We start from the raw sequence: 26,920 nt of genomic DNA, 5'->3' as shown, positions 1-26,920 counted from the left end.
TTACATTCCTTGAGGCACATCATGAGGTGCAGGGTTAGCTGAGGCAATATAGCTGACTTGGTGCAGTTGTCCAGAACCTACAGCATTAGCAATTTGTGGAGAATTTCCATAGGGTGGGTTTACTGGATGCCAGGTACTGATATAGCGATAGGCAGGTACTAAAGAATCAAACCCAGGAAGAGATTGCTGGCTGAAGGGGTCCGACACAACTGGGTAATATACTGGCCCGTAGGACAGGGGTGGAGGCTCTGCATTTTGAAAGTTACCTTAAAAAAACAGAACAAAATACACACACTTACCATATTTTACCATATCCATGGCCTTTTTACGCAGGCTTTCATCACCATGAACACAGCATTATTTTGGTGGCCAAAAGGGAAAATCCATTTAGATAATAATTTTATACTGATATATGTCCCTTCTAATGGATGAGTCAAAATCATTTTGAGTCCTAAGTTAGACTAGAGGACAACTTGCTCATCTTCTCACTACACCCTGTTCAGGAATTGCTTAGCAGCATCCTGCACTGGAGTGGCAGCTTTTTCAGGAGAGTCTCAGGTAAAGAGCTAATCCATTCTTCCCCCATTTGATCTGACCACATGACACTAACCTGTGCAAAAGAACCACCTTAGCTGAACAGGCTGGAGCGTTATCAGAGCTATAAGCCTGTATGCCTCTGAGCAACAGTTCTGCTACGATGCCCTCCTTTCCAACACTGACCGTTTGCCATGTTCCATACGATTTTAACAAGTTAGGCATCTGACCTTTTCGACATCTTTTTCCTCATTTAATACAATCTTCCCATTTACTGCCAAGCATATCTACAAGCTTGTTACAAAGCTGCTAGGTGAAACTTAAGTTTTGCTGTAAATTTTACACACAATAAGAGACACAGCTAGCAGTAAGGGCTACTCAAGAGAGAACAGCTCAGCATGCTGAGCCTAAAACCAAGGTTTGCTACATCTTCCTTTTAAAAATTCCCATGGAGTTGAAATACCGATGCTCAGTGCTTACCAAAACTTGTCTCCTTTACTTTAAATACAGGCATTCTGGTTTGATACCATGCTATTTGCTTATCAGTAAGCAAAGAGATTCCTTCACAGTTTTAGAAAAAGTTCTCCAAAGTTAAAGTTAGCATACCTAGAACAGGCCTAGAAGGGATTACTTCTTCCTTTTTATGGCTTTAGAAAGCCCTTGACACATTGGTGTCTACACAAGTGACTTTAACATACTTTATGTAGTACCACAGATGGGAGTGGAACTTGTAATAACCCCTTACAAGGCTTTATGTCTTCCCAACCTCATGCTTCCCACAGGAGCTGCTTGCCTGCAGCTTTGCTATCCTATGGCACAGTCGGAAACCCTATTCCCTCACTTCTCATTAGTTGTGTATGTGGTCTTATACTCAAATACTAACCATTTGCAGGTGCTTCCAAGGGAACCTGGTGGACTTCAGTTCGCCCAGCATCAGCGTAGAGCTGAGGTACTGACTGATCTAGGACAGGAGCTGGCTCAGCATATGCTGGATAAACTTCCACGGGTGATGGTGGCAGCACTGGCTGTACATACACCATGGAAGGCCAATAGGTCTGATGATAATACTTTGAGCAAAGGAAAAAAATACAAGGTCATGCATACAACCACGTACTCTCCATCCCTCCTCCAAATCACTACTAGTTTCACATCTAAAAGTTAGGAAGAAGTGCATTTTTTCCTTCCGAGCCCCTTAAGATACTACACACACCAAAAAACCCCAGTACAGCCTACCAGAAAAGATATTGCAATGTCTGCAGCGATAGCCACCTCAGTTCCACATGGCTGTTGTGTCAGAAAACTTTACAGAGTAAGAAGATTCCCACCTATGGACTTTATCATATTCAAAGAGATTTTTCTTATTTCTTCAGTTGAAAAAGCTGACATCACTTCTTTTACTTCCCTCAGCAGCAGCACTGACACTGCTACTGCAGAGACAACTCATCAGCAGAGCAAGAGATCCCAGAACACAGATAAATGGTGCTAACCAGTCCACACACAGCTGTACAAGCCCTAGAAGGCTCAAACCACACATCTCTAAATGGTCTTTGATGTCTAAGTACACAGATTTTCTTATGAATGGCTCAAGTTCCTCCCTTTATCTTCACAGAAAGAAGAATATTTATCCACCATCCTCCACATAAACAAAACAAGAAAACCACCACCACAATCCAAAGTAAAACAACTAAACATACATACTTATGTGCTTCACGTTTTGAGGTAGAACTTAACTTCCTGAGCCATACTTTAATCTCCACCAAGCAAGCCTACATGTATTAATAGTCCAGTGCACAGGATGCACATTTAGCACACCTGGAAGTCTTAAATACATCAGTACATTTGTCAAGAAAACCAGCATTTTTACAGGCAATTTACCATACTCATTTGAAAAGCACTTACTTGCAATCCCAGATTAAAATAATACCGCAAGACCTTTGTATCTGAAATTAGAGGATATGACATTAAAAAGCAGAAGAGTATAAACCGAGAAGCAGAAGAAATTTACACAAAGAGCATTTTATGTTAAGTTACTCTTACTTAATGAATAAGAGTATTTTATCACTGTTTTTTCTTTAAAGTTGATGGTAAAGAATATATCTTGAATACAAATAGTTGTTAAAACTAGTTTATCTTTTTAAGTTAATCCAGTTAGATATTGGTGCAATAGTAGAGCATTTGTCTGACCAACTTAATATCAAACAATTATATTAGCTTTAATTTTGGTTTATTCATCTTGATTACTCAAGCAATAATTGTCAGTGTTGTTACAAGTCTCCACTAAGCAACTAAGACTTAAGCAATTCTGGCTTCCTATTAAGGCTGGGTTTTTAGAGGGAAAAGTATTTTATCAAGGAAGAATTTGATTATGAGCCCTCTAAATTAAGTCGACCACTAAAAGCACTCCCTCCCTTCCTCAGTACAGAAAAGAGAAAGGGCTTGGAAGCATGCAGACAGGCAGGAGCAGTCTTCTCCTACACCAGTGACAGTTCACCCCCAACGCACACACATATACACACTCTGCATATGTATCACAAATACCCATACTGGGCTGGCACGCGAGTCAACCGGCCAACTCCATAGAGGCTCCAGCCTCACACTGCTTCTGCCCAGTGTTACGTCTGGCTCTGCCACTGTCTCCATCTCCAGAGCTTTGCTGAGCAATGACCACAGCGATCAGTCAATGGGGACAACATATGCAGCAATCCTAAGACGTTCTGACCTAGTTTTGGGGCTCCCCCCAATTGTTATATCAAGTCAGAAAATGGAGGCGGGGGGGTGGGGGGGGGAGGAATAAGGAATATGTTCCTTCCTTCCCCTTCCTCACAGGGTACTCAGTTCCCTGCTTTCTTGCAAGTCGTCTTTTACTTGTGTCTTCCATGTACTGAAAAATTTGCCTCCAGGCAAATACATGATACGCTGAGAAGCAATCCCAGATATGTGGAAGATTTGAAACCACTCTCCAAGATCAACAGGGCTGTGAACTTGGAAATGCATTTCCAACTGTCCAAAAACAGTGAAGCAGTTTTAAAACTTTAAAGTTGACCATTGAAAGGAAAAAAAAGAGAGTGCATATCTTAACCCTATGATGCAGTTCTGGAACTGTGCGTGAGAAAAACTGTTGATTTCTCAGATTCAAACACAGATTTGTTTTAAAGGCTCAGGAACAGCACGTCACCTATTCCACAGCAGTAGCTTTGCGTGTGCGTGCACACACACAGGCTTTGGTTTAGTACTGCTGGAAGCTGAAAGAGAGAGCAGGGAGACAAGTGAAAAGGAGCGAGCCACTAATGGCTTCAACTTAGCAACACCTTCAGAGCTACCGTATATACCATATATACCACTTTCTTACCATCTACCCACCTCCCCCAGACCAGGGCCTTGGCTCCACATCGTTTCCCTGCCCACCCATCTACCACACACGCACGCTTTCCCAGCCCTGCTCTTCTACCATACCACGTGTCGTGTTTTGCTGCAGGTAGGCACAGCGTCAGAAATGCAAACCCCAGTCCTGAAATCCACGAGGATTTGTTCCTCTGTTGCTGTTGCCAATTCTCAACTCTTCTACTGTTCAGCATATTTGATCAGGGCAACAATCCACGCAGCTATTTTAGGAAGTGCACACAGATCCTTCCTTACATCTAACAGCTGTAAGCTTACTCCTGAAAGTGCTGGTGATTTGGCTGTGACATTGACCAGAGTCAGTAAAACATTAAAAATAACTCAAAGGCTCATATAAATGCCAACTTTTTAGTATCCAGCTGAAACTGCATCTACATTTGGAACAAGCTTAGGTTTTTTTTAAAATCTGATTTTGTTCTTCAATTGTTTATGCAAATCTATGCAAAACAAGCATAAGAGCTGAATGAAACAGCTGCTTCACAGCAGCGATAACAGTACAAAGGAAGAGCTGGGAGACTGAAGTGACAAACTGATACTGGAAATACTGACGTCTGTGGAATGTTGGAACAGAAGCCAGTACAGTAGGAGACCAGTTTTTGTTTATATTCCTCTTTCAGATGTCTAGAAATCAAGTCAGTCTTCAGTAAAACATGACTACCCTATGAAGCAATAGCTAAGCCAAAAAGTTACTCACCCTGACATGAAAATATAAAGACCATGTTGACTACTGATAAAAATCTCATCTTACAATGCACATCAGGACAAAAATCATGATAAAATTTTTACTGTGCTGATGGGAAGCTCTGGTCAATCCTGAACACTACTGCAGTCTCTGGAACACAGTAATATCAAGCGTTCTTTTATCAACAGCTCCTTCAAATACAAGGGAGCAGGCAAGGGTAAGACACCTAAGGTCACCATGTTAACAAACATGTTTCACAAGCCGTAAGCTCCATTAAAAAAAGATCCAAGAGACTGAAAATTGGAACACATGCAGATGTACCAAGTAACACTACAGCACATGACAGGTTTTCCTTCCAAGTCCAGGACTTCAGTCTGTTGACAAGTCACACTCTCAATCTATACCAGGCCAAATACCAGGCCTGCAAGTATCTTCAGCGAAGTGCACAGAACTCTAGGTCAAGTATACCCACATACCTTACCCTGCATACTCCAATGCTTCTGGATTTCTTAACTTAAAGGCCATGTAGATTATACTACAGCAGTGTGACAACATAAATGCTACATGCAGTTCCTTATTATTACCTTAAAAACCTTGAAAAGATTTCTACAGTGTATGCCAAGAAGAATGTGGCCAACATTACGTGGGAGGACTCAGCTGAAGAGCTACAGGCAGGGTCTGAAGAGGTTATTAATCCACATCCACTCCAGATTCTTGTCAGTACACTTAACACCCAATTCTCCCAAGTGCTGAAAGTCTCAGTTAAGGACATACAACTAAAGCTGAAAACCATTAACTCTGATGTGTGCATAGTATCATCTAGAGTGATACTACTGCAGCAGGGAAGTGGAAGCCAGAATAGTTGAGATTAACAAAAGCAGGACTTGAGAGCACCTGCAAGAGAGCAGAGTTACTGCAGAGCACATTAGCAGTACCTGTGAAAGCAGCCATGTCATAGTGTTTTGGAACCTGCCTTTTTCCAGATCAACTTCTGACAAGCATGTTACACAGTAAATGCAACTGAAAGAATCCATAGCATTTCAGCCCAAAGTTGTTCTGCAACCTACCAGATGTAGCTACCTGAACTGTAGATATCAAGAGTAACTCTCTGTCTTATCTGAAATTAGCCCTCTAGGACTAGTACATTGAGGAAATCAAGTCAGACAGTTATAGTGAAACTACACATTTCAAAACAGTGCAAAAAGGAACACTGGGATTTCACAGATCCTACATACATGCAGCCAGTTCTTTCCCTCACTCACCCTGAATGAAAAGCTACTCTACACCAACACAGAACATGGGAGATTCAGGAACTTGAACCAAAGGTAGTAAGTCTGATAATATCATGTCATCTGCTGTATCTATAAATATAGATGGCTATTAGAATAAGCCAGCTACGATGCTCAGACTTCCAACACATCCAGTGTATGGGGGGACATTTAAAAAGCTTATGTACTTCAACCGATGTGCGGATACATAGCCACTACTTGAACAACAAAAACATACACAGACAGTCAGTTTTGTACTGCTGCTCTTCAGAGCAGGCTACAGCTTACCTCTAGCTTGGCCTCGCTACAGCCAAAACCAGCTTCCCCCCACGCTCCCTGACACAGAAGGCAGAAATCACTGAAGTTGTACACGACGCAGTGGCAACACAGCTAACCATAACTGAACTCCAACTCGTATCCAGAGCATTTCTGCTCCAGTCTGAGCATCACACATTAGGGCAAGATGAATCTTGCTCTCAAGAGGACAAGCAGGCTGAATAACCAAGTTTTCTTCTACAAACCTTCTAAGTTTTTAACCCTTAGTGCAGTTGGAGCCAATGCACTGTCAAAAGACTGAGCAAGGGGACACACACAGGGTAGGGCATTTTCTACAGCTGTCCAAAACGACACCCAACCAACAACCCTTATCAGCTAAGACAAGAGACTGCATCACAGAATAGTTTTATCTGCCTCTTGAGACGTGTGCAGTGATGCAATGGTGGCATACTTGGGCCTCACAGCATTCCCCACCTAGAGAAAAACAAGTTACATAGCACAACAGCAAGAGCACTGTTACTCCTGTAGCTGAGAGGCACTTAGCTTGCTGTAAGGACAAGCAGACAGCTTGATCTTCAGGTTATTAACCAAAGCTCTGTGAATCTCAGGCTCTATTTATGCCTTGTGAGCCATAAACAGGGCAGAATGAAGGGATAAATTAATAACAAACAAATCAAATATGTGTATGCCTGCTGCACTCCTTACCAAGCTTGGCTGTCTGATGCAACCTTGCATGGTATGCCAACACTTTTAAATTGTAAGAGAAAGTTGACTAAAGATTACCACTTTCGTAATGAAGACCACATTCAACTGATAATGCTGAAAGCTGTTTCTGAGCTGCTCTGCTGGTAGGTACTATGATGGTCTTTGCACGCTCGTCGCTTAATAGCTGAAATGTACCTTAAACACTGTCACAACTGATGACAGTACATGAAAAGGCTACGCACCCACAGAAAAACATGACCCTACACTTCGTCCCCGGTTTATGATACCACAGAATGACATCTCAGAGCCATACAGGAAAACAACACAACATCCCACTGAACTGTGCAACAGCACTGCTTCATAAATACACAGATTTTTTTTTTTAATCAGTTATCAGAAAAATGATTACTCCACCAAGAACCAGTATGATACAGGCCAAGCACCCTTGGCATTAATTTCTTTAGGATGCTGTCCAAAGCTACAGTAATCATATATTTGAGTCAGATATGAACACGTATTCAGAACGGGGAGTTAAAACATTTTTAGCATAAGCATCCATAATATTATTTCTCACTCCCTGCGAGCTGCAAAGAGCCATTTCTTCTCACTATAGGTATTCTGTTAAGTTTCCATGGAGAACACAAGTCAGAAGTGTGCCAAAGAGCAGCAGTGGTAAAAACACAAAATACTGTCATTACCTCGAGGCAGATCACTGCCACTGGGATCAAAAGAGTAAGGTGGAAGAACAGCACCAGCTTCTCCCACCTCGCTGACTGGAGGAAGAGGAGCTGAATAAATTGGGAACGGCACCGAAGAAACTGCTACAATTAGAAGGAAACAGAAGTCAAGTCAAATTTGCAGTGGCATGTCAAATGAGCAAGATGCCAAGTTACACAATTAAGCAAGCACTTCTTTGTCATTTCAGTGCCCCTAAACACAAGCTTTAACAAAGTTCTCTTTAGTAATCACTTTAAAAGAAGTCCAGAAGAAATTTTAAAACCAGATGGGAAGTTTCCCATCTCACAAGCCTCAACCGTATGTCTATCTGCAAGCTTCATACTCCAGTTAAGAATAAATGTCTTTTTCAATCATTTCTCCATACTGGAATGCAGGCCAGACTTTCCTTACATAACTGTCTGTCCTAGAACACCAGGGAACAGACTCATCACTTGAAGTCATCAGAAGTGTGACAATAAGCCCACAAAAACAGAGGAGGGTTCAAGACATGTCAGGCCAAAAGTATTTCAGATAGAATACTATTAAATATTTATTAGGTGGCCCACACCTCTAACACACCAGCAGGTTAATTGTAACGACATCAGCAGGTAGACAGCTTAGAGAACTGTGCTGACTAAACTCCCATACAGAGTGGAAAAAACCCAACCAAGCAGAACAATGCAGAACTGAAGGTGGAGGTTTTTTTGGATGCTAAACGAAGAGTTACAGAGGACACTGAAAAGTCCTCTTTATAAAAAGGGAAAAAGCATTTTTTCTTAACAGACATTTCACAAGAGCAAAGTAGATACAGCATTTCAGGTGGTAAGTGCACCACATGACAAATCACAAATGTGATCTCCTGACGCAGAAATAACTACGCACTGGAGCTAACTAAGGGTCACAAAAATGAATCAGACACTTGCACGGATCCTGAACCATCACAGCCAGTGACTCTTTTGGAAGGCACAGTAAAGCCTCAGGACCAGTATCTCAATTCAAGATGAAAATTAACTGCAGAAAATGGGAAGAGAGCTGCCATGAACTTCTGCCTTCTGAAAAGAACTTTCTAGCAAAACACTTGGCATTGATGGCTAAAGGTGGCAAGGGAAGGAGGCCCAAAGCAGAGACCTGCAGTTCCCATGCAAATTCAGGGGCAACTGTCCTCCCCTTCAAAACAAGAAAGCAAGAAGTCTGCAGTGAAGTTACAACTACTATTAAGTCATTTTAAGCCAAAGCAAGTGATGCTTTTTTTTTTTTTAAAAAAAAAAAAAAAGTCTTTTAATATTTGTCTCTGATAGGTAGGGAACAAAAACAGGAGGGGAAGATGTAACCAAAACCTTAGACATCCAAGTCCATAGCTGTAGTATGTACACTCTACCTGGCCTCCCTAGAGAAAGGGGAGATACTACGACTGGCTGAACTGCTGTTTGTGGGGGAACTGCTGTTGTGACACTGGCTGGAGGGGAGGCAGCAGCATTTGAGGAGAAGCCTGTAGCTGGAGCAGCATAAACACCTGTTGAGGTTGAGATTGCTGCAGAGTTCACCACCACCTGGAAAAGAGTCAGAGTATTCAGCAGACAGCCTCTATAATGGACTTTGACAAAGACCACAGAAATATCACACAGTTCAAAAATTCTCACTTCACATAAATGCATTTTGGAAGTCCTAGCTGTAAAGACAGCTAACTATCCCAGTTCTCTAAAAATTGGCTTGAAAATACCAGTTTAGAGTTGGAGACACCTGCAAGGCATCCCCTCACCCTTCTGTTTTGCTTGTATTTACAGGGAATCGTATTCTTTGCTACAAGATGCTCTAAGAGGCAGGTAGAGGGACTCCACAAATTGACACTAACCAAGCAGATTGGTTACCTCTCCACAGGGCTACCACAATACAGTACTAGATACTACCTTCTGAGGATAGCTGTAGGAAGCCACTCCATCTTGAGGTGATACAGAGACTGGCCCTTCTTCCTGTAGGGATTCCAAAGCAAAGCATGGTCCATTTAAGAGGCAAAGAAATCACAAGGCACACACATCCCTAATTTTTTTTATTTCTTTATGGACTATACACATAGAGGATCTTTTGTAACTCGAGTAAGAGCAGTTTTATTCCAAAATGCACAGGACTGGCTTTCACACCCACTGTAGACCAGTAGGTGACTAAAGATTTAGTTTCAGATTAAAAAAAAATAAATAAATTCCAAAGTCAGTTCTATCAGAGGTGAGATCTCTCCAGTCCCACAGCGGAGGAATAAGACTAACTGGAATAGGACTCGAAGGGTAGCATGACAAAAGTAGTGTCTGGAATAGAAAAAAGTAAACAGCACTCAAATATACACTTTCTCTTTGCAGAGGGGAAGGTGGAAAATCATTAGTGCATCTAGTACAATTCAGACTGTACTTGCAGACTCAGATAAAAACCTCACCACTTAGGAAGGAAAAGAAGGTTGAATATATAAATGAAACCATCATTTCTTTCTTCCAAAAGAAGTCTCTGACCTACTACATTAAGCCTGCATCCAAGGACAGTTTCTATGAAGAATGCCACACACTTCAAGGATTACTAAACCGAACAGACAGTGACTAAAGCTTACCAAGTTTGCTGTAGGTTCTGCTGAACTAAATGCTGTTGCAGTTTCACAGTCGGGATCTGGAGGGCATAGGCAAAATTGAGAAGAGTAGCATTAAATCTAATCCTTTAGTAAAATAAAAAGGTTATAATGAGTGTATTACATTCACCGAGTGTTCTATCAGTAAAGACTAAAGTTTTACTTACCTGGAGGAGCATAGATATATTCTTCATGAAATTTCCCTACAAGGGAGAGAACAGGAAACTTTGATTCAGGGGGGAAAAAAAAAAAGTTTACAGCTGAAGTCACCACAATTACATTTCAGTGCATCCATTAATGAGCTGCTTTCAGTATCATCTTGTTTTGTGCAGAAAAGGTAGAGATATGCTCTTTTTGTTATTCCACCAAGCATCAACGTTGCCATTACCAAATTTACACCATACATTTTTAAGCAGCAACTTGACTTGCTACAGACCTACACAATCACAAGGGCAATGGCGTAGCAAGCTTAAACAGAAGTGACACATTTCTGTTACACAACAAAGAACAATAATGTGTTCACATGCATGTTCAAAGCTCACAAGAAACAGATATTCAGGAGATGTAAGGAACCCACTTTGACAACCAAAAGCACACTGAAGATCTTCTAAACCTGTCTCTTCTCTTCACCCACTAGTCCTTTAAGAACTCACCATTTTCACTTGTTTCTTCTGCCTCCTCTGAGGAATTCAGGGGCTGCTTGTTAAGCGGAACAGAGTTTGGGCCTCTCCTTCCTACCCAAAATCCCACTGGACCATGGACAATGGGAGCAGGGCTACCCTGGCTCTAAAAAGCAAAGTCAGAAGCATGCATTTAGAAACAGATTAAAGCCTTTCCATGCTCTACACACAAACACACACAGTAGAAACAGGCTGGCAAAGCTTGCTGCAACCAAAACTTACTAGAATTACCATTTGTGTGTCCATTCCTATGCATCTTGATTGCAGCAACACAGCTGAGGACACGTTTCTTTCCTTTACCCTCTGTTCTGCCTAGCATACTTAAGGTAATTTATTTTTGAAGACCTACCACTGTCCTACGCAATATGGTCAAGTTGCTCCCTCCCAGAACTTAGCCAGCTTTATCTCAAGCTCAAACAAAGCTGAAAAGGAAGGAACAGACCCCAGACAACAGCCAAGACTGCTACCCCCAACACGTACTCCTGCGTTCCTCAGCCTGGAGCATTCCCACCACACCAACAGCAGATCAGTTCATCCAAATGCTCTAATTATCATGGAAAATGGTTATCTTCAGTCACAATTAGTGAAACCCATGGGTGGCTGCTGGCACAGACACCACTGTCTGCACTAACTTGACCCACCCATGCAAGCCTGACTCTTTCAGACAGCAGCACCCATCAAGGTTTCCCACAGGGCTCCTTTAACACTTCACATGCCCTTTGTCTTTGCACTGCAGTCAGTCCTTAGCTGCACCACAACTTAAAATATGGAGTTCTCTGAAGCAGGAATATAGGACTGAGACACTCGAGTAAAAGAAGTTGATTCACTCTTTTGTGATGGCTAAGGTGACACTCAAAATTCTCCTCAGAAGACATGGTGACTACGAGATCGATAAAGTACTCAGAGAGGCTTGTAAGATTTCCAAGGTTGAAGCAGAGGTGGTAAGTCAGAAGATTCTCCCACCAGGCCTCTAGTAGGATGGCAGAGTTTTCTGCGAGATGCATCTTTCCCCAGGAAATGTTATATTCCTTTACTAAACAAGACAAGGAAGAGACAGAGAAAAGGCTTTGGCATTGACAACAACAAAGTCACGGAATGAACATGAAAAACTATTCATTAGGAGCTGCGGGTACATAGCCTAGCAATGGGGAGGAAAAGCTAGTAAGCTATATTGATTTTATGTCGGGGAAAAAAATTGCAGGATAATCTGTCCTTATACCTTGACAATCTTGGGAGGAAAATCAAAGCAAAGATTACAGATCTAGCACGTGAGGACAAATTAGAAGATGGCTACTGCTGAAACAGCCCTGAGCAGATTCCCTCCCTCTCACTGCTTCAATACAGTAAAAAAAATTCAAACCTACCAGGGTTTTTTTTAAAAAGAAAAAATCTGCTTTCCTGTTCAGACACCTAAATATCAATTGATTATTTGTAGCATATCCAGCTTGTACTAGGTTTAGACTACAAATAAAGAAAAATATTTATTTTAAAGTTTAAGAATACACTGTGCCAATTTATCTACAACCCAACAGAAAGACTGTTTTAAGAGAAGTCTAGATTTGGAATCTTCTCCTGTTTCTGTAGCAGAAGAAACTGTTTCAGGAACAACATCCTAGCCCAAAACATCACAACTATAAATTCACAGGAACAATCCAGGCTATCACGATACAGTTTCTCACTCTAGTTACATAAATTACAGTGTGGCAAACAAGTGAAAAGCTTTCTCCCACAATATTTACAGCTAGAGAGACATCCACAGTAGGAAGGGATTTTTTTGTGTGTTTTCAAACTGCAATAAAAAGGAGAAACGTGACCCTACTTTTATGAAAACATACTAAAGAGAAAATGAGTGCTGACAGCGAGGGGAAGGAGAAAGAAGTGGAACATTTAGAAAAAACTGAGGTTTATAAGCAGGTTTTACAGGATCTAGACTCATTTCAGCTTTCCCTTCTCACAAACACAGACATGGCTAAAGCTTATTCCAAGGGACAAAAAAAGGACACTGTATACTTAGGTAAAGAAGTGCTGCGCATTCGTACAGCTTCCTCTTCCCTCCCCTCTCTTTGAGAGGTTTTAACATGCCCCTTGTTCACCACTTACTGGTAAAGCAGGAAAAGCAGCATCATCCTCTCCTTCAATTTCATAGAACGTTATAGTTTCTTCTCGTCCCTGAGGCTCCTCTCCATTCCCTGGTACAAACCCATACTGACATTCCTTATTCACACACTGCACCTGACGGCGGCTATGGCTGTATGAGCTTCAAAAACAAGAAAGGAGGTTAACAATCACCACTACCTGCATGTTCACCTTGCTTTTGTTGCTCAGTTTTAACTCTGTTCTTTTGGGAGAGGCACAATAAACCCATCATTTCATATTGTGCCACTAACAGCCAGCTCAGCCCTCCACACACCACCATCCTCCCCAGCTCTTTTATGTTTTGTAAAGAGGTTTACAGTCACTTACCAGGACCTGCAGGAGAAACTGTCATAGCTCTGATAGCATCTCTTTCCTGGACTGGGGTAGAATGCTATTTGAGGGCCACCCATGTTGTGCCTGTTTATAAATCGGGCAGATCCCCTAAGTTTAAAGGGTAAAAGGTGCAATTACAAGGAAGTGCCTCTCAGATGGAACTCAATTGTCGTTTTACCTATTAAACAGCACAAACTCTCTTCCTAACTAGTCTACAGGAAGAACAAATAGAAAACAAATGATCTCTGACTTCAGATATCGAGGCTTCATACCTTGGCATCCCAAATCCACGGTTATGTCTCTGAGGAGGATTCTGAGGATGACACTGTTCGTAAGGTACCATGTTTCCACCACCCTGTGAGCAGTGAACTGGAGGAGAGCGCCCCGAGGGAACACTGTGCTGTAGCCGGGGTGGAAGAACTGGCTGACCCCTGCTATAAGCCAGAGTCATAAAGACTTCCTTTCCACGAACTTTCTTAAGCATTCTCTTCCGTGTTTTCATATCCATTTCTGCAGTTTCGGTTGAGGACAGAAAGATAGATTTACACCTTAAACATCTGACTCCAGAGCTATGTTCTCTTTATCATTTGAGAAGAATCAATATTTGGACACATGGAGAAGAAACAGCCAGTGGCCTATCCCAGAAAAAGTGCATTTTAAGCATTCAAACTCTATACCCTTATTTTGAAGGCTCAAGTGGGCATTATAAATTATGAGCAGAACACAAGTATCTCACATGTGAATACCTTCACAGCTTCAGCTGATCAAACCAGTACTCTCAGTCTTAAAATCTCTTTATGAAGGCTGCATTTATTAAAAAAAAAAATTTCCACATTAAACAAATACAATCCACATTTAATTGGCTGGGAAAGCCCTAGTCTGTCCATGCATCTCTGCCAAGGCCAAATCAGACGAGGTTTTTGGTTCACAGACCCAGTCTCTATACATGGCTCTCAAGTGCCAAATTTCTTCTTGGTAATTTTGAGCAATACCAACTTTGCTATGTATTTTCAATGGATTTGCTCTTTTGCAAAAGCAAATTCATCCCTCTGTCTGAAGGATCACTTTACATCAAACCCCTGTAGTGACCAAGCTTTATATCACAGGCTGAATTAAGTCACTTCCAATATCCAAAGACTGCTGCTGTTACAACTGTCATGAGTGTCTCCTGCATTCCCCTCTTGGCCCCAAGGGAAGGAATGCTTGTGGAAACCTTGTACAAACCTATTCCTGAGAAGTATCCACCTGTTATTTTCTGGTAAGTTCCTCCTTTTCGGCTGGGAACCATATTCCAAGCAAGGACAGGCGCCACTTGTGTCACTGGTTTTAAGTTTGCCAAAGGAACTGTATGCCTACACAAAGAACACTGATGTTAGCAGTGCCACAAGGATACACTGTGCATAACTGCACAACAACATAAGCTGAAGCAACACTAGAACAAGAATACAGAAAAACCCACAAACTTAAGAGTGTAGGGAGCTTGTGGAAATGAAAAAAAAAAAAAAATCTGCTTCTCTGACAGCAAGCACAAATTACTGTTACTTGTTTATTAGAAAAGGCAAGCTAGGATTTAGTCTCAACACTATTGACTTCCTGGGTCAAGTCTCTCTTCCCTGCATTTGTGTGCCTTCAGAGGAACACCTGAAAGCACCTGACAACACAGAATTTTTGCAATGTCATGAAGTTGAATTCTAGGTTTGGAGAAGGGTGAATACTTTGAATGGCAAGGTGGAGAAAGTAATCAGACTCACCAGAAGTGCCAGTTATTTAGTTGTTTGGGTACAAAATAAAAACTCCCAAGAAGCCAAAAGCACAGGGTAATTTGCTATCCGTAAATTAAGTCCAAACTGCAAGGATCACTTTCGTATTCCAGAGAAGAAAGAGCAGCAAAATTTCACAGAAGGCATTACAATAATGATTTTGGTCATTAGAAATTAATTTTGGACTAGATGATCTTTCGAGGTCCCTTCCAATCCCTAACATTCTGTGATTCTGTGATTCTGTGAAATCCAAGAGAAAAAATATCCTGCAACATTCTATCTGAAGAGTGATAGCCAACAAGGAAGCAAAGCCTCACTTTATATTTAAAAGCCTAGGTTCTCTTTTCTTTTTGAAGTATCTTAACAATCCAATTTTAAGCATCTGTGAATATACAAACTCAACCAGAAAGAGTTCAAACATGAAGTCGTCACCAGACTGCTTACTTTTCTGCCAGCTCCTCAACGAATACAGTCAACGTGTTGCCATCCTGTCCAACTTCCTGGATATGAGCATTGTAATACTTACCTCCAGGCTCCAGACGTACCTGGAGAGAGAAGAAGGGAAGTTCTAAAAAAGGCAAACTGTATCAGGGGATTCCGAATACTGTCTACAAACCACTAATAGCAAAGGCTGCTCCTATCTGATCCTATGCTATTGAGTTGTCCCAGGAGTCTCAAAATACTTCAAAACAGCAGGCAAAATAAAGAGCACTGTACTACCTTCAGACAGGAAGGAAAAAAATACATATATCAGTCTTGTGAGTGACAGAGGTAAGAAGATACCCGCTTTCTAACTTATTTTTATACACTGTGCCAAGCAGATAAGTACCAAGGAAGACCGCTATTTAAGAACTTGAGAAGAACAGAAGATAAAACAGAAAACAGGAAAGCTCTGCTCAGCTAGAAACAAGTCACTGAGTGACTCATCAGCACTACCTCAAACAGTGATAAAAAGTCCTCATCACATACAACATTGGAATACAAAGAAAGATGACCTCCCTTTCAGCATCTCCTGGCCAGATCATGCTACTCCTCCCTTTTTAGATCTTCTATTTCACAAAAAAATCTGCTACATTACTGTTGAGAAGCAGAAGACTGTCCAGACTTGTTGCTGACCCCCAGTGAAAATCTAATAGACAACTACCTGAAACGCACATCCTGTGCATTCTGAACTCTCAGTCTGGAACTTCCACACTCACAGAATGTATATTGCTGGTTCACAATGAATTTCCAAGCAGCTTTTCCTTCACACTACCCAATGTTTAAAGGTAGATTTTAGAAAGAAATTAAATTAAAAAGAAAGTCAGATTAATAGCTACAAGTAAGAGAATGAGAAAAGCCTTGGAAAATTCTATGAAGTCAAATGATTTCATGGCTTACCATACTCCACATAAAGCAGTTTTAATAGTTTATCATAACTGAGTCTCCTTTGAGTACTAACCTGACACTTGTCTCCTAAATAGTACTGTCTCCCAGCAAACACCATGTAGTCAGTTTTTTGAAGCTCTAAAAATAAATAAATAAATAAAAAGGAAAAAGCCTTTAAACTACTGTTCTTTCTTCATGTATCCCACAAGTACTTCATGACAGCATCCAACTACAAATTATAGGCCAATTGAGTTAAATATTTCCTATGCATGTCTCAACATTGCACACAGTAATGACGAATTAACTGTAGATGTTCTTGTAACAGACCATAACCAGGCTAAGTCACAAGAGATCAATAATATCCAGATAATGCAGTAAGTAGCACTACTACTTGAATACTACAATGTCTTTTGTGATGGTACCAAGTTAATCTTGCATTTAAAACCAGTTCTGGTTTTAAGAATGTTGAACATGTCTTGTCTTGCCAGAGTATTGGTGGCACTTGGCAAAAGTGAGACGTTATCCACGAAAAACTACCATTGCCTAAAGTCTCCTTGCTGCTAGATTTCAGTAGGTTTTTCTCCACTCCTTGCCTGGATTCTCTGCACGTCAGTACTCTACATAGATAATTAGTTACTATACTCTGTTAGAAGAATTTTAATGACCCTCATTATTGCTTATGCAGTTGTAAAATGCTGGAGTTCTTCAGCATGCAAAGCGCTTCGGGTCAGACACAGAACAGCACGTTAAAACTTATCTTTCTTGGTAATTTCTTGCTTTACAGATCGGCCACAGCGTATGCCAAAAAGCAGCAACCTATCCCAAGCCGTGAAGACTACAAAATCTCTCCAGAATGTTCAAGCCCAGGATTGCTGGGAAGCAAGAGAAAACTCATCTCATTTGACAGATCTCAATGCTAAATTTGAGATCTTCGTTATTATACTGCTCTGAAGCCAAAATCGTGCTTTAAAAAGCAGAAGTCCTTGCACACATGCTGCAAGAAAAAAACCTCTCAAATTTGAATGATTTCCAATACAACAGAATGGTAACACAGAGTTCTGTACTCTGCTCTGCGTCCTCGTATTTCCTACACCACAGTCAATAAGTAGCAGAGGTCAGATTTTTAGCACCCTTATCACCATTATACAGTGTCAGAAGAAGCGTATTTTGTACTTTGAAATAAAGCCAAGAAACCAGCTACTAACAAGATGTACTACCTACAAGTATCTGCTGGGTTAACCAGTATCCTTCACATTTCAGCTGTGAAGGCACAACTGACATAGGCCTCAGACTCAAATTTAACACTGAGCCTAGTACAGAGAGAGTTGTTTGTTTCTTCCCTTTTTAAAGATACCTTTTCTGCTGTCCAGCCAAACATCAAACTCCACATTTCGATAGATCTCAGGGTCCAGTGCCTTTAGCACTTTGTAAGGAACAGGCATCTTTGATGGATTTTCTGGAGGCTAAAAACAGAGTTGAAACGGAGCATTAACAAGTGCATTTGATGTGTTCAGCACAGTCTCTACCCTGCCAGCATCTGTGGACCATTTTAAGATGTACGCACACTATTTTCCAGAATTTTCACTTCCACTATATTTATCTAAAAACTAAAGCTCAGGAAGATAAAAACTAAAGCTCAAGGCATTCAGAAGCTGAGCAAACAGACTTTGGAAAGGTTAGAAGCAGGCTTAGAAGTAACATTTGGCATGTTCTTTACTCAAAAAGAATGGAAGGAAGCTAACCAGAGCAATGAAGCCATGGCTTCAAAAGTTGGTGGGAATTTTAGTTATTGTATCTGAAAACAGGTTTCTGGAACAGTTTAGAAACTCTACAAAGTGACTTATACTGCATTCAAAACAAAAGTGAACTGATTTAAACCATTTCTGGGAAAAACAGATAGCAGACTAGGAAACATCTGCTAAGCTCCATCTTTGGGGGAAAAAATATTAGCTAGATAAGAACAAGAGAATCTCAAAGGAAAAAGGCTTATCGAATTTAATAGAAATTCAAGGGCAAAACCAAAAGACAAGCAGATGGAAGAAATAAGCCACCCACTTTTCAAAAAGTCATTTTTAAAAAGTGGAAAAGAGGGTTTAGCCCGAAACAAGGATAACATCATACAACAACAAAAAATATACCACCATAAGGAATTCTTCCCTAACTGACAAACCTTTTCTTCTTCAATGCCTTGTTTGAACTTATCTTCCTGTGGATTGTCAGTATCATTGCCTTCCCAGTCGTCCACTCTAAGTAATTGAAAATAAGATTACAAAAAATACAGCGCATAATTTCTAGCCAGGATTAAAATCGACCAACTGCTCGTACAATCTGAAAAAGCACCATGGTGCCATCAAGTGGTAGATTTTGCCTGAAACACTAGCCATGGCTGTGGTGCAGTACAGTACAACCCTTTTCCTAGATTCAAGGACGTGACCTTGTTACAACACCCACCCCTAATGAGGGCCACTGCTTGCATTAGGAAAGGATGAAGATGATCCCACTGAGTGATTAAACTCTTGCACTGACAAGTACAACGAGACACCCTGTTCAAAGTCCTATCAAACCAATGCCACCTGTGAGCATTCAGTAATGGTCAGAAGCATCCCTCAAGCCTTTCTAGTGACTTGAACACGGGATATGAGGGTTTCTGTAGGTACATTCTGGCTGTTCCCCTCATCCCTAGTGATCCAACAGACTTGAATAATGCCTCCATTTAATTGTCTGTTTAGGGTACGATTCCATTAAAAAAGGATAAATGAGAATAAAGCAGAGCTCATTTTCTCAATACAATATTGCCTCTGCAGAGCTATAGAGGCTTAGAAGAGTAATAACAGTTTCTCATTAACAAAAATATTCTGATGACATAAGGAACAATTTTATTTACAAATAAGCTGCCATTTTACAGAGTAACACACAACTGTTAACAGGCAGCAGCAGAGGATGTTCAATTACATGACACTTCCCAGCTCCAAGGAAAGCACACTCTCTTCCACAATATACTTCAGCTTTCTGTTTGTGTCATGAGATAGGAAGAAGAGTTAATACCCCATGAACATTCAAAGAAACTTGGGAAAGTTGCCCTTTGCAAGGTTTTTTTGCTTCCCTTTTACCACATCCCCTTCCCAAAATACTACCTCTTTTCTGATGGATTTCTGGATACTTTTTCATGAAGACAATCAAAGTTTGCATCCTCACTTCCTACAGAGCCACTGTTTCTGTTCTTCTTGGATCCACTTCGAAACACCTCAACTGCAGACCTTAATTCTTCCTCATCCATGCCAAACACATCTTTGTACAGGATCTCATATAATACAGCTGAACAAATTGACACAAAGCTCAAACCAAATTAAGATAATACCAGATCCATAAGAACTGCTGCAATTTTCAAGGTAAGCATATCTTCAGATATTATCTACTGTTACAAGGCACTAGTTATATTAAATTCAATTAAGGAGAGGATCATAAAAATAATTCAGGTGGGAAGAAGGGACCTCTGAAAGTCATTTGGTCCAATACCCCACTTAACAGGTAGAATAATGAGTATATGTATATATTAATATACAGTAAATAAGCTTCCATCTTTCTCCTCCCCATCCCTGAAAACCAAAACAAACACTGCCTATAAATATATGAAAACACATAATTCTCTTCGATAGAAAAGTGATTTCAAGTTTACCCTGGCACATAGCAGCATTTTCCTGGAATTGTTTTCTATACACAGAGTCATAATGGCCGTTGCCGGAACAACACAGTAAAATCTGGGAAAATTAAAAAAAAAGGCTTTAAGGCTGGAATGATGTTAGAAAAAAAAAGCCTAACTACTTCTATTTGATATCCTATCACAAGACTACACTATCGTTTCATCCTACAGTCAACACCAACTCATCAAGAAAACAGTAAATATTCTCAATATAAATATGAAAAAGCTTTAGAATCAGCTTAAAACTGAACCCTAGGTAAAGCCTCTAAATAAGTTTGTCTGTTACACAAACTACCAATTTGTACATCATGCTGTATAAAACATGAAATAAGAGTCTGTTTCCAGCTTACCTTTGAAACCACCGACTGCTCAAGAGGTAAAATAAATACAAGCCATTAAATGCAGTACCCCTGAGATACACTGTCCAAGTATCAAAGGCACATTTCACCCTTCCCCACCTGCGGGACTAGGAGAGCATCTAGTTCTCTAACTCTCAGCAAAGCCTTGCTTTTAATAAGCAATATTATGCTGCCTTTTCAAAAGATGCATGCTTTCTGCAACACATGCATTGATACACCAAGGAAACATATACCATCGAACCCCATCTCAGCATGCGACCACAGCCAGCTGCAACTGGCAGGAGCCCTTCGGCAGCCGTCAGCACACTGCCAGCAAGGATGCTTCCCAGTGAACCAGGAGGAGCTGGGATGGCCAGGGCTCTTAATTCAGTGTACGCTACGTCTTCAGCCAACACAAGCTCTCATCGCACAGCAAGAAGGAGCAACACCAGAAAGAGCTGCTACCAGTACATGCAGTCTAATGACAGACAGCTGCCAACACTTAATGAGAGCTCTGGTGGTAAAGCCTTTGAGGACAAACACACGTTTAGACCATATTGCTTGATTACTGAAGTTAACTCATTTTGGAATTAGATTAAGCTACACAGGAAACTACATAGAAAAAGAAAGAAGCACATGTAAACAAAGAGAGTGATACTAACCAACAGAGAAGAACAGCTGCAGCAGCACAGATTTCAGAGCAGACTAGCCACTTTGGCAAATGTAATAGCCCATACTGAAACCCATACCGCAGCAACTTCACTGGCATCATGCCTGAGCTAGCCACATAATTGTGTAGGCACATCTACATGACTGCAGAAAAAACAAGAGGGGTCAGACGGGAGGTAATACAGAGTATTTCTCCTTTATGTTTCTTCTTTTTTCCCCCCAGCAGTAATTCTTGTGTAAGCAAGCTGTTCAATTAGCTCCCATTCTTAACTGGGCTCAATTTGTATGTCATAGAAATGAATCAGTTTGTTAGATTAATCCATTCCCATTAACCTCCCCTTTTCGGAAAGAAAAACTGCACATCTCGCCTGACTTCAGGAAGAGAAGTACTGGGGATGGGGGAGAACACCTTCTCTTTGCCAATATGATAAATATATCTCATTCTGCTCTTCAACTCAACCCAGATATTTCATTCTACCCTGTCAGACCAGTCAAATTGCCACTGGGAAGTGTTTTTACCCAGAGACTTCAGAAACATGAAAGAATATTGAAATTGTGATGTTACCTCTTCCTGCTAAAATTAAACTTCTTCCCAATAATGAGCTGGAGTAACAAAAAAGACTGGCAGAGGAACAGCACAAAATCCATCCCTCAGGAAGCAAAGCTACTATCATTGAATTAACTGTTGTGAAAAAAATGCATTTTCCATGAGCTGAAGTCAGCTTTGGGGTTTTGTTCAGGTATGCAAGAGCACTGGAGTTACAAGAGCTCAATTCCAGAGGCAAGTTTTTACAACTAAGCAGGACTGTAGGTAACTAGGATTCAGGGGTAGGATATTGCCTCACTTCTCACCTTGTCTTCAAAGCCACTGTCTGTACCATAAATGGGCTGCTTTCCAGGGTACTGGTACAGAATAAAGTCTCGCCTAGGTAAGCAGAGGAAAAACAAGACTTGAAAGAGCACACTTTTCATAGAACCATGTTATGAAGAAGTTTTCAGGGAGCTGTTTAGAAAATCTGCTGTTGGTTTATAGAAAAATCAAGCAGAATACTTTTCCAGATAAACGAATGCTACCACACAGCAATAGCTAGATGAGTAAACACCCCCCCATCTTAGTGGAAAAAAAAATTACCTGGGAAAGACCATTATATTTAGCCACAGATGGGGTCAAGTACTTATGCTTATGGCAGGGTGCTCAGACACTGGGACAATTAAGTCTGATTTAGTCACCCTGCAACAGGATTAGAGCCTCAGTACAGGGAACTAGTAACTCTTGCAAAACTTCAGTTTGTTCCTTTAGTATGCAACAGAATGAGCCTGCAAAGGGAGGGTTCTTCTACCACTGGAGAGTCAGGCTGCTTGTTACAGGATAGCAGCACTTTCAACAAGACAGCAGCACCTGTGCAGGCTTGTTACCTTTGAAATAAATATCAGGGTTTACGCACCAAGTAGGGCAAGTATTCCTCACTACTGGAGCTTTCAAGAACACCTACATGAGTTTTAGTCATGCTTATAACTACTACACAAGTGTTTCCACTACACACAGCTCCTTGTTTTTTGCCATTTTCCATCCTTCAGCCACTAGAAGGAAACACTTGACTTTAGAGTTTAACATTAGCAAAAAGATAACAAATAAATATTGATGGAAACTGACACTCCCCTTAACCCACACTGAGAACAGGGGCTGTGTGGCACTCATTTACATGTTAGTTTAAATAACTTCATTAGGGGAGCATGTTTCTCACCATGTTTCACACATTAGTATCTCAGCAGCAAAGAAATAAAAGGTCTGGGGCCAGAACTCAAACACCATCAAGTCCAAAACAAAGTGAAACTTAAGAAAGAGACACTTACTTGTACATCATTGATAAAGCACTCATTTCCAGCTGGCCAGCACTTTCCTACGCAAGATTGGGAGATTACATCAGGTAGCAGAGCTGTCTTCAACACCAAGAACTCTATTCTAGCTCTTTGTAGTATTAAAATACCTAATCAAACTCATCAGTTTGTTAAAACAAGCAATCAATGCACTGAGAGTTGAGGATTTCTGGGGGGGAGTCTGTAACATGGGATGGCCATGATTACCAAGCTGAGTAAGATGGAGCTCGTTCTGGCAGCGACTCTTGAACACATCACTCAAGATACACTTTTTAAATTAAAACCACTACGTTTCACAGAATCACAGAATCACAGAATGTTAGGGATTGGAAGGGACCTCGAAAGATCATCTAGTCCAATCCCCCTGCCGGGGCAGGATTGCCTAGACCATATCACACAGGAACGCGTCCAGGCGGGTTTTGAATGTCTCCAGAGAAGGAGACTCCACAACCTCTCTGGGCAGCCTGTTCCAGTGTTCAGTCACCCTTACAGTAAAGAAGTTTTTCCTCAAATTTAAGTGGAACCTCCTGTGCTCCAGCTTGCACCCATTGCCCCTTGTCCTGTCAAGGGATGTCACTGAGAAGAGCCTGGCTCCATCCTCTTGACACTTGCCCTTTACATATTTATAAACATTAATGAGGTCACCCCTCAGTCTCCTCTTCTCTAAGCTAAAGAGACCCAGCTCCCTCAGCCTCTCCTCAGAAGGGAGATGTTCCACCCCCTTAATCATCTTCGTGGCTCTGCGCTGGACTCTCTCTAGCAGTTCCCTGTCCTTCTTGAACTGAGGGGCCCAGAACTGGACACAATATTCCAGATGCGGCCTCACCAGGGCAGAGTAGAGGGGGAGGAGAACCTCTCTCGACCTGCTGACCACACCCCTTCTAATACACCCCAGGATGCCATTGGCCTTCTTGGCCACAAGGGCACACTGCTGGCTCATGGTCATCCTGTTGTCCACTAGGACCCCCAGGTCCCTTTCCCCTACGCTGCTCTCCAACAGCTCTGTCCCCAACTTGTACTGGTACATGGGGTTGTTCTTGCCCAGATGCAGGACTCTACACTTGCCCTTGTTATATTTCATTAAATTTCTCCCCGCCCAACTCTCCAGCCTGTCTAGGTCTCTCTGAATGGCTGCGCAGCCTTCCGGCATCTCAGCCACTCCTCCCAGTTTTGTGTCATCAGCGAACTTGCTGACAGCGCACTCTAATCCCTCATCCAAGTCATTAATGAATATATTGAATAGAACTGGTCCCAGAACCGACCCTTGCGGAACTCCGCTAGACACAGACCTCCAACTGGACTCTGTCCCGCTGACCACTACTCTCTGGCTTCTTTCCTTCAGCCAGTTCACAATCCACCTCACTACCCGATCATCCAGACCACACTTCCTCAGTTTAGCTGCGAGGATGCTGTGGGAGACCGTGTCAAACGCTTTACTGAAATCGAGATAGACCACATCCACAGCTTTACCATCATCTATCCACCGGGTAACATCCTCATAAAAGGCTATCAAGTTTGTTTCAGAGACTGCTGCATTGACCGTACTTATTGGTTAAAGTCTAAAGAAATAAAAGTTTTAACTCCAGCATTCGATCCTGGGGGTAAAGGAAGCAGCAATGGATTGCAAAGCCTGATAAACATTTGGTGTGAGGTATGCTCCCATATTCTGCTTTTTCCTTCTTAGAGAAGAATTGCAATCATGAATAAGGCCTATGGGAGGCCTCATCTTTAGTGTCCAGTCTGCATACATTGCTCCTTTGCACCAACACAAATTCCCCACTAAAACTGATTGTTTATACATGTGACTATTCAGTACAAGTCCGTAGTATTACCTATGCAAATGAGACACCAGGATTGGGATCTAAAAAAAACCACCCATACCACCACATTTTAAACCATCACCTAATTTCTTTCAAATTTAAATCTCTTGACAAGTATTAGATCAGTCTTACCTTTGGATCTCCTAGTCGTTCAAGGTATTTCTCAAATGGTCCTTCCACATACTTTCAACAAAACAATGAAGAAAACAAATATAAAAACTCAGCCAGTTGGAAAGCAAAGTTAAACTTAAACACTACGCCATATGTTACTAGCTGTTGAATGGGAGGAGGCAGGTCTGGGGACATAGACACCAAATTTGGGAGTAGTCTGCCAATTCCTATAATTTTTGGGTTCTGAAGAGCTATGGTCTGACTGGGGGTATGACTTCACACATTCCCTGCCTTAGAACATGGGAACGATTTGGGGTACCAATGTGGAAATACCAAGAGATCCTAAAAAAATTAAGAGCATGAGTCTGAGTAATACTCAGGGACTCATCTCCTAGATTAGATTAAGCACTTAACTGTGATTACATGGGGAAAAAAACCCAACACACACCAAAAAGAAAAAAAACAACAAAAAAAAAACCCCCAAAACATCCCAACACCACACACAACACAAAACCACGCTGTGCACACACCTGCATGAACCACCACACACAAAACCAACTAAACAAAAAAACCCAAACCCCATGACTTTATGCAATGATTAAACACACTCTAGAGCATTCCACCATCTTTTGATGTTCGTTTCTTACTGCAAAATCCTACATATCTCCTACCTACTAAATTCTGCAATGGTTGCTCCACAGAGAATATACTACACAAATAACTGTCATGCTACTGGTTACTTGGGTATCAGTAACTTGCTTGATTTCAGGAACTTCAGAAAGACAAAGTCAAATAAAACTTCTGTGATTGCAACTCAAGTAAGGTAAGCAAGCAATCACCTTGCCATTTCTCCTCTCTTACATGCATCAAGCCTGGCAAAGCATGACATGTTTTCAGTGCACATTTTTATGGCTAAACCACTCACCCCCTCCCACATTACCTCCCAACTACGCGTGCAAAACTGCCTAATACACACATTACTTACAGATTCAAACTTAGGCTGGTGTTGCCTCATGAACAGGACACAAGCTTTCCTAACTTCCTCATGATGAATTTGAGACAAAAACAGCTGAAAAGGTAAAGGTTATGAAAGAATGAAGGAGAAATTTGCAGAGTTTAATTAAATAAGCTTCACATTAGGCTTATTTTACTCATAAATACTAACACCACCACAACACGCTTCACAAAACAGGCAGAGGCACCGCAGAGGGTCACAGGCACTTGCGGGGAGCAGCCGAGGGAAGCCCCAGTGACCCAGGAGCCTGGTCACACCCGTCCCCACACACATCCCCTCACTGTGGGCACCCAGGAGGGGTCTCCAGGAGCACCCCCCTTCCCACCCCCCAGCCGCGGGCCTGGGGTGGACACCACCCGCCGTGCCAGCGCCGGCGAGGGCCTGGGGCGCCCAGCTCCCCCCACACCGTCACGGGCGCCGCCCGCCGCCCACCTGCTCCGAGACGGCCCTGAAGAGGCAGGAGGCGTCCTTGGCCGTCATCTTGCGGTACAGCCCCAGGCTGCCCAGGTACTCGTCCATGGCCACCTCGCTGAAGGACTTCTGCCCGAAGTACTTCTTCCAGCCCTTGTGCATCCTCCCCGGGCGGCTGCGGCACAAGCGGCAACAGCTGAAGCGGGAGAGGGAGGCTGAGGGAGGCTGAGGGAGAGGGGGCTCCGCGCCGAGGGTTGCGCGGCGCGTGGCGGCTGGACGCGCGGCTGCTGCTAATGAGGGGCGGCGCCCAACGTACGCACCTGCGCCGGGCGTCCGCGGCACGGTCATACCGTATGGTACGGCATAGCACGGCACGGCACGGTCATACCGTATGGTATGGCATGGCACGGTATAGTCATACCATACGGTATGGCACAGCACGGCACGGCGCGACCCCCAGCACCCCCCCTCTCGCCGACGCCGAGCACTGCCACTCACGGAGCGCGCCCCCA

General features: G+C 42.1%; 1 protein-coding gene across 1 annotated transcript; it reads right to left on the bottom strand.

Moving 5' to 3' along the window:
* Positions 1 to 26,756, bottom strand: LOC137668074 (UDP-N-acetylglucosamine transferase subunit ALG13-like). Its single transcript, XM_068409368.1, has 23 exons — positions 26,430 to 26,756; positions 25,968 to 26,051; positions 25,004 to 25,054; positions 23,028 to 23,074; positions 22,026 to 22,098; positions 20,143 to 20,224; positions 19,601 to 19,781; positions 18,637 to 18,712; positions 17,821 to 17,929; positions 16,540 to 16,604; positions 15,543 to 15,643; positions 14,563 to 14,690; positions 13,611 to 13,848; positions 13,333 to 13,446; positions 12,970 to 13,126; positions 10,843 to 10,975; positions 10,357 to 10,392; positions 10,175 to 10,230; positions 8,960 to 9,131; positions 7,563 to 7,685; positions 2,434 to 2,474; positions 1,418 to 1,601; positions 1 to 266 (listed from the first exon to the last, which is right to left on the bottom strand). The coding sequence occupies exons 1-23, from the start codon at positions 26,754 to 26,756 to the stop codon at positions 1 to 3; spliced, it is 2,844 nt and encodes a 947-aa protein (XP_068265469.1).
* Positions 26,757 to 26,920: the final 164 nt, after the last annotated feature.

This window comes from Nyctibius grandis, chromosome 10 (genome assembly GCF_013368605.1).
Source record: "Nyctibius grandis isolate bNycGra1 chromosome 10, bNycGra1.pri, whole genome shotgun sequence".
Lineage (NCBI taxonomy): Eukaryota > Metazoa > Chordata > Aves > Nyctibiiformes > Nyctibiidae > Nyctibius > Nyctibius grandis.
Note: the sequence above shows the minus strand (reverse complement) of the source record. Positions and strands in the feature narration are given on the sequence as shown.

What these genes read in the sequence shown, in the direction of transcription:
- LOC137668074 (XM_068409368.1), bottom strand. Translation starts at nt 26,756, where the DNA reads ATGACCGTGCCGCGGACGCCCGGCGCAGGTGCGTACGTTGGGCGCCGC. An exon ending in AAATGCTGCTATGTGCCAGG is followed by an intron (nt 19,782 to 20,142) that starts GTAAACTTGAAA and finishes CAATTTGTTCAG; the next exon opens with CTGTATTATATGAGATCCTG. An exon ending in TGGATACTTCTCAGGAATAG is followed by an intron (nt 13,849 to 14,562) that starts GTTTGTACAAGG and finishes CCGAAACTGCAG; the next exon opens with AAATGGATATGAAAACACGG.